Raw genomic sequence first — 8,189 nt, 5'->3', positions numbered from 1 at the left:
ATACTGAAATTAAAGCTTAGGCTTCTAGGAATCTTCTCCTATAAGTGAATCGAATCCTTATGCATTATTTAAATAGTTGTAAACAATTTAAGACAAGCATAGTTCCAAAGTAGTTCTGACTACATCACCTGTCATCGCAATAACTGTTAATTAATCAATATTAGGTACATAATTGATGTTAGTAGTGTTGTAGTTTAGATCTTTGGGAACATTCAAGGGGCTGTTTTCAGCCGTTCTACCTAGCACATAAATTTTATGAAAATCAGCTTGTGACAATTGGATATGTACCCTTGTAAATCGCAAAAGATTATATTACGAGTACATTAATTAGTAGAACAGATGTATTAGATGGGCTCTATTAGAAGGTAAGGCTCTATTTTGAGCTTTTCAGAGGCGGGTGCGAATGCGAGTGCGAGTGCGAGTGCGAGTGCGAGTGCGAGTGCAAGTGCGATCGCGATCGCGAGCGCGTGTACCGCAGTGGCGTACGTATGCAGCATTAGTGGTCGTGGGCTAGATCCAATGGGCTCGTGTAATCTTGTTATTTTCTAGTGATGCATTTATTCAAGCTCAACAACCACTAGCCCCATGGACTAGTGAGGACGGAGTGCAGCACCGACCACCGCAGCAGCCGGCGCCACCGCCGCCGCCGCCACCGCTGCCACCCACGATGACCGATGGTGCGATACCGTTGCTGCAACAGCGTCACCACGCTCATCGCGTATCACAATCTCAACAACTGCAACTGCACCAGCATCAACATCAACATCAACAACAACATCAACAACAACATCATCATCGACATCAGCATCAGCATCAACATCACCATCATCATCATCATCAACATCAGCACGCGCAGCAGTCGCAGCAACAGCAGCCGTCGTCGCAGCAACGTCAACAACAACAACAACAACACCAACTGCCGTTGGAACAACAACTGCCAATACAGCAGCGCGGCTATTATCCATCCCCGCCCCACACTGACAACAACGGTCTCGAAAACGGCGAGACTGAAAATGCTCAATCCCATCAACAACAAATGCTCCTCCCCGACGTTCGTGGAATCGATGTTAATCACTTGCCTAATATAAACAAATGCCCACTAGACGATACATTTAGTCTAGATTGTAACATAAATAATGGTTCCCCTAAAGAATTAAATACCAACAACACTAGTGATAATGAAAATACTGCCCTACTGCCCCCTTCGCATTTTCCTGAGTACAAGCATTGATAATTATTAATCGATGACAGATAGTGTCCATAAAACATAGTGGTGTGATTTAATCTTGAACTCGCATTTTATACTGAATAGTGTAAATATAACGATAAACATATTGATTGCGACATCAAGAAACAACAACACGAGAACAACAACAGCAGACAGGTATTAAATTATAATAAATTAAAATAATCTATATGAAATGTTTATTAATGAACATTAGTAAAGCGATTTACTCAAAGAAACGCGTCGCTCTTTTTCTTAACCCACGTAACGACATTACAGTAACCAGTCGTCGATGATTACCTTAATACGCAGGAATAAAAAGATGGCTAGTGGTTCTGATTAATTATGGCATAATTTATTCAATTGTACAGCATCTGTTGTATAATTTAGAAGGCTAGTCAAATCTATTCTAATCTCTATACAGCATAGAGTAATTTAAATTAATTTGAATTTCCCGCTATAACTTGTATCAGTGGCGCCATCGGTGGAGAAATGTCCAAGTTTGTAGTGAAAATAGTTTCCGCTATTTCTGCTAGACGGCGCCACTAATTAAAGAACCAATAATTATTCCAACATTAAATAAATATTAATGAAAATGATGGTTTTTACATATTAACTATTATATGGTGGTGTTATGAATCAAAGAATCGTATTAATTATGAATTTATACGAAATGGAGAATAATATATTGAACTACATCCGTAGCGCCATCTAGCGGAAATAGTTTGAACAATTTTCCCTACAAACTTGGACAGTTCCCCACCGATGGCGCCACTGAGACAAGTTATGGCGGGAAATTCAAATTAATTTAGACTACTCTTCATGCTGTGCAGAGATAAGAAATTTACTAGCCTTCTAAATTATACAACAGATACTAGTGTACAATCTAAAAGTCATCGTCGAGGACTGACAACTGTAACGTTAGAGTGAGTGAGTGTGTGAGTTTTATTTACAAGTGTCCGAAATCTTGTAATTTGACTACAACACCTAATGTACCAGTCTTACATTTATTCATTCTTCAGATTCATTTAATTCTTGCTTTGTATTACGTTGTATGAATCTTATTTCAATTATATTTTATTATCGATACAAGTTACTATACTCCTAGCAAGGCTTATGCGCGCTTGGAATCTCATTGTCAGAAACTCTGAAAGTTCACAATCTCTACCTCGCACATTTATAATAATATTCGACTGCCATCTACCGATTTGAAGTCAGAGGCAAAGCGTATTAGCGTATAGCTATAGGGTTATGTGGGTGCAATACTGACGACAGTTCAGGTCAGTTCAGTTCAGGTTAGTTTGCGAATAGAGGAGGTAGCTTTATCAAAGTTTGTGTCGATTTGCACATCCCAGGTTCCAGCAGGCGATAATTTTAGTCAGAAAACGCTCCTCGAGCGTGGTTCGGAATCTGTGCTCGGTGTGACCCATGTTAAGTGTCATCAGGAACACTGACGACAGGCTCAATTAACATCACACATCTGATGACGGAATTATCAAGAAACATGCCTTCGATATGCTCGTAAATAAGCTGAACGAATTCATGCAGATTCGTCGTTTAATCGTGAAAGATGTGCGTCGACAGAGTTTGAGTTTCACCGTACGATGCAATCCATTTATTGGACTGGAAGGCTGTTGTCTCGGGCGATATGGAACGGCATATCAAATTACACAGCGTGCACCGATCCTAACGTGAATAAGCACCGCGAGGCATCGTTCGTTTCTGCGGTATGTGGTTTCCCCAAAGACTTCACACGAGGACGAGTGCGCAAAGGTCAATTCGGTGACGATGCCTGGTTCAGTGCCAAATTCAAGGCTGCTGAAGTTATAGGTAATTTCAATTTCAATTTCAATTTCAATTTCAATTTAATGGCTCATTCCTAACATTAAGACACGCTATGTATCGTTAATATCTGACTACAATACAGTGCGTCCATTAGTGTACCAGGTAATTTAATTGTTTACAATTCTGACTATCTTACCAATTCCAATGACCTTGAAATATGTTGTTAATTTACTCTTCCGTAAAATGATTTTACGTACGGATTCGTGTATAAAAGTATCGTATTTTTATATTTTACATATCTCTGCATCTTAAACAAACTTGTTTACTATCAAATTCTGTACTTGTTATACCAGCATCTTATAACGGTGCAATGTTCCTTATGATTCCTTAGGTGTAGCAGATGGTGTAGGTGGTTGGAGACACTATGGTATCGACCCGGGAGAGTTTTCTAGTTTTTTAATGAGAACTTGCGAAAGGCTAGTCTCAATGGGCAGGTTCACACCTTCGGAACCAGCTGGCTTATTAGCACGTAGTTACTATGAATTGTTAGAAAACAAACAACCCATTTTAGGTACTAATAATTTCTTCTTTCCTCTCATTTTTATTATTAAAAGTTTTTTAGTTATTGAGAAAATATAATTTTAGGTAGCAGCACTGCGTGCGTTATAGTTCTCAATAAAGACACCAGCAGCATTTATGCAGCTAATATTGGCGATAGTGGTTTCGTAGTTGTAAGAAAGGGAGAAGTAGTTCATCGTTCCTCTGAACAACAACACTATTTTAACACTCCGTTCCAGTTGTCCCTGCCACCTCCTGGGCACTCTGGTCTGGTACTCAGTGACAGGTATCCATTCTGTATCTCTTAATTTATATAATCAACGTTCTACTGTACTATGAGTTAATAGAGTGGATTGTAAGATGTTGAAAAATATCATTATATTTTTTTTTCCCCTCAGTCCAGAATCCGCGGATACTTCTAGTTTTGGTGTTGAAGATGGAGATGTCATTCTTTTGGCAACAGATGGGGTGTTTGACAATGTCCCTGACCAATTGCTCATCACTGAAATGCGAAAAGTTCAAGGGGAACGAGACCCCACCAAAATACAAGGAGTCGCAAATTCGATAGCCTGGATGGCACGTAGCTTAGCCTTCGATGGCGCATTTATGTCTCCATTCGCCCAAAGTGCTAGAGAGAATGGAATTGACACTATAGGTATGTAAAATAAACGTATAAACAAACAAAGTAAATTAATTTCAGTGATAACATTAACTGGTACCTAAAAATTAATTGTTAATCGGACAGAATGGTCTTTGATCGCTCAAAAGACGCATAATATAATAAAAAATATATTCAATTTATTTATAAGATACATTTCACAATTTTTTATATCTTATGTGTGTACCTATTTCTTATACTTTGGTGATGGCTTTGCGTCAATGTTGATTTCCTTCTACGATATACCTTAACTATTCTTTAATTCTTATGGCTAGTATGAACAACTTGTACAAATGTATTTGATTTGAAATTCCTGGTGAAAGCAACGTGTTTTCAAATAGATCGATTAAATAAAATATTCTAGGACGATCTTAGACTTAATCATTAATCTTTACGCTGGGATAACATTCAAATGAATGGAAAAACACGTTTTTAATCCCTCGGGTTTCTGTTTTGTATTTTTCAGGTGGTAAACCAGATGACATTACAGTGCTTCTAGCAACGGTGGCAATATAATAAATGTGTACAATAGAGTCTTGATCATTGTATTATAGTCCATGTCATTGCGTATATGTACCTAGTTATACATCATTATATCCTGTTATGATAATCATTTACTATTTAAATCAAATAAATGGTTTTGTAAATCATTTTGTGAATAATCTTCCTTGCAATCACCATTAAAAAAAATAACAATTTTTAAATAAACAAAATTCTGTTTTTTTTTTTTTTTAAATGTTTACAGAAACATCAAAAGTTTCAATATTTTTTACCATGAAATTATAACTATTATATGGCACAATAACATGCAACACTGTAATGCATTACGGATAAGAGCTTGTTGTATTTCATTTGTACAATGTTAAAAAAATTAGAAGAAACTCCGAAAAATTGCTAATAAAATTGAAAATTTAACTTTTACACACAAAAAAATTCCAACACAAATAGCGTTATGTACACGGTCAAACTAAATGGAACTATTTTCTTCATTTCAGCGGTCGTATAAATACGTTTAATAAATACATATTTTCAACTAGTATTTACAAATCGTTAAGTCATAGATAATCGTTCAACTGGGAATTAATTGCAATACTATGGCCTTCGCCATTCCGTACATTTTGTCATAACCATAGATTGACAAATTTACCATTCTAGATTACGTTAGAATTCATTCTTTTGTTGATAATGATAAGTACATCACAGTATAACATGCAACATAATGACTCGAAACAAGCAAATAACCGCTACGGCAAACCCCTATTACGCAAAACATTAAATGATTTTAATCGTATCGTAATATTAGCGACGAAAGAAAGAAACGAAAATTAATTCCCTGATTAACAACTACGTTTGTTTAAACGTTATACATATGACCCGATATTTCTAAAAACAGTTCATTTCCATAGAAGTATATGTATATACATAACTCATTACACGTCTTTTTTCCTCTCTCATTCATGTGCACAAATTACAAACACCAACAGGAAAGGGAATGCTATTTTACATTTGGTTAAACATTGTCACCTCTTGTCACCTTGAAATTGTTAACTTATATTTTAATATTATTTTTATCAAATGCCCATAAAAAATCAAATGTACTATTATGTAATTAATATTATAAAGTCCAGGGACTTGTTTAAAACAGTGGAATAAATAAAAAATATTATGTACATCACTTATTTACGAGTGGTTTTTACAGTAGAATTTTTCTTGGAACCAGGTGGTTCAATTTTATGGTAAAAACAGTACTTTGTGTATGAAATAAATGAAATGTGTCGAAAAGAAAGGACACAAGGTTTGCAATTTTCTATGTTCATCGTATGAGGCACAAGATCGTAGTGGAAATTTATACTAAGCGCAATACTTAGTTGACAATCGCGCGTATCAAAATGTACCGTAATAATCGATCGTTTGAGAAATACTGTTTTCATTGATAATTATAATTACATATCCATTGCAAGTAAAGCCAACATTTTTCGCATAGAAAATTGTAACCTCTGTAAAAAATTGGAAGTCTTTTCTCATTATATTCCACGTGGCATCGTTGACAGCGTAATTACTTAATTGAAGTAATTACTTAGTACTCTCATTAGTAACTGGGAAAATTAAGGAACAATGTTGTATACGTAGTAATATAAAAATTTACTTGATATGCCAATCGGTAAGAGACGATTTGGAAGCAGGACTTGAAACTTAGAATCACTGCACGTTGGCTTCTTGACCCCAATTGAATCCACCAGGGCGGTCTTCAGGTGGTGGAGTGTAGTCTGGATCTTCTGGATGTGCGTCAAACAAAGTCTTACTACAAACAAACACGTGCAGCAGTATCTTTATCGAAACATATCGATTTACTACACTTGTGTTGAAATAACTCACAGTATTTGTGGAGTCTTAAGAACATGGAAACCTCCTCTTAAACGTGGTAATACATCCTCGGCGAAGTAGTACATGTGTCCTACGGCCATTCCAACTAGGTCCACCCATATTGTATTACCAAGAAGTACAGAAAATCCAAGAAGCACCCAAGGCAAATACGGTGCCTAAACAAGTATAAAATACGCTTAACGGCAACCTGCTTTTCTACATTTAGAAATAAGAAACTTGACGCTCAAACTTACTTGAAAGTTTATCAGTCCAAAGAAATTCAGTCTGACGAATGGGTTTCGTCTCGACCAAACATAGACCAACATAATTGTAAATGCATGGCCTAGGAAAAATAAATTAACAAAAAAGCCAAATGTCTATGGCAAGTTAAGGAAGACTGCATTTAATGACTTGTACTGAATCTATGTAATTAACGTAACATTTGAATTCATGGTCGTAAAATAATATGGAGAGGTTAGAATTCTAACAATGTACAAATACTTTTGCAACTTGCAGAATATAATAAAAGAAAGTATTGCAAGGATACGATCATACATATGCCTCCAAAGATAAACATCATCACAAAGTCGGCTGTCCTTCTGCGGAATGATCCTTCTTCCAGCATTCGACAATACCGATACGTAAAGATTATATTGAAAAAGAAGTTGAAACCCAAGTGTCCAAAGAATAAAAACGTCGTTATTAATCTCCATAGCTGAAAAAATGTTACAAATTATCTAGCAATCATTCGTTGGACAAATGTTACTCTGTAGTAGTCGATATTAATAGAGGCTTTTGCATCCTTCGAATCAGGTATTTCAATGTTTTTATACGTTGCGTAGCTGTTAATATCGACTACGGGCATGAAAGTTTCGAATATCTTACCTGATATTGTTCAATTATCAGTGTGGGATTAAAGTACAACCGAAACGGAGACACCAAGTCTAGTTGCTAGAATGAGAAAAGAAAGATAACCTTACGGTTACTTTGTCGGAGATACGTATTCTATACATGCGGAGGAATTTTTGGAGGAAAGTTCTTTTACAAACCACAGCAAGAGTCGTGATGACAGAAGCTGTTGTGTAAGCTCGTGTCACCACGGGCATTTGCATGTATTCCTGCCGTAACCATTGGTAGGCCATTGGTGTGTTGTGTTGTGATCTTCCGTATACCCAGAGACCAATATTGTTTCTAGACTCTTCCTCTCCACAGTTTATCATCACATGTTGCTCATCACTGTGCGTTATCTAAATTTAATCGTTACCCACATCACAACAAATTTGTTATGTTCACTTTTCGTACACGTAATACGTGAAATTGGTTAGAATCAAATCATGCGATATCTCGATTCAACGTCCTTATCGATAGTGATCTCGTGGACTTTTTGTATTCGGTGAGCGTTTGAATTTGAACCAATTGTTGGTAAACTCACAATCAGCGGTTTATCTGAAAATAAAAACTTTTGTTTACGAGATCAATGAAAATTGACATTTCTCTTTTATTGTCATTGTCATTGTATCATTGTATTGTGTCAATGTTGCACGCAGGAATATTACAATTTACAATTTACAATTTACAATTTACAATTTACAATTTACA

The 8,189-nt window shown here is 36.1% G+C and overlaps 3 protein-coding genes across 19 annotated transcripts in view; 2 read left to right on the top strand and 1 right to left on the bottom strand.

The window, feature by feature from the left end:
• LOC128878171 (disintegrin and metalloproteinase domain-containing protein 11) overlaps nucleotides 1-1,535 on the top strand; it is a 46,086-nt gene extending 44,551 nt beyond the window's left edge. For 7 of the 17 annotated variants that reach the window (XM_054126148.1, XM_054126154.1, XM_054126153.1 and 4 more), the window contains one exon: nucleotides 550-1,532. In XM_054126148.1, coding sequence (XP_053982123.1) covers nucleotides 550-1,231 — 682 coding nt within the window. In that variant the 3' untranslated portion in view covers nucleotides 1,232-1,532. Of the gene's footprint in view, nucleotides 1-549 lie in introns of all 17 variants that reach the window. The other 10 variants (XM_054126149.1, XM_054126142.1, XM_054126150.1 and 7 more) reach the window with 7 other exon arrangements.
• Nucleotides 1,536-2,465: 930 nt separating this feature from the next.
• Nucleotides 2,466-4,876, top strand: LOC128878370 (protein phosphatase PTC7 homolog). Its single transcript, XM_054126510.1, has 5 exons — nucleotides 2,466-3,055; nucleotides 3,402-3,581; nucleotides 3,656-3,854; nucleotides 3,967-4,223; nucleotides 4,693-4,876. The coding sequence occupies exons 1-5, from the start codon at nucleotides 2,830-2,832 to the stop codon at nucleotides 4,740-4,742; spliced, it is 912 nt and encodes a 303-aa protein (XP_053982485.1). The 5' UTR covers nucleotides 2,466-2,829; the 3' UTR covers nucleotides 4,743-4,876.
• Nucleotides 4,347-7,915, bottom strand: LOC128878371 (derlin-2-like). Its single transcript, XM_054126511.1, has 6 exons — nucleotides 7,640-7,915; nucleotides 7,476-7,541; nucleotides 7,138-7,305; nucleotides 6,845-6,967; nucleotides 6,603-6,766; nucleotides 4,347-6,528 (listed from the first exon to the last, which is right to left on the bottom strand). Exons 1-6 carry the CDS (start codon nucleotides 7,808-7,810, stop codon nucleotides 6,426-6,428), a joined length of 795 nt encoding a protein of 264 aa, XP_053982486.1. The 5' UTR covers nucleotides 7,811-7,915; the 3' UTR covers nucleotides 4,347-6,425.
• Between the last annotated feature and the right edge of the window lie 274 nt (nucleotides 7,916-8,189).

The sequence above is a fragment of the Hylaeus volcanicus genome, chromosome 6 (assembly GCF_026283585.1).
Source record: "Hylaeus volcanicus isolate JK05 chromosome 6, UHH_iyHylVolc1.0_haploid, whole genome shotgun sequence".
In the NCBI taxonomy this organism is placed as follows: Eukaryota; Metazoa; Arthropoda; class Insecta; order Hymenoptera; family Colletidae; genus Hylaeus; species Hylaeus volcanicus.
Note: the sequence above shows the minus strand (reverse complement) of the source record. Positions and strands in the feature narration are given on the sequence as shown.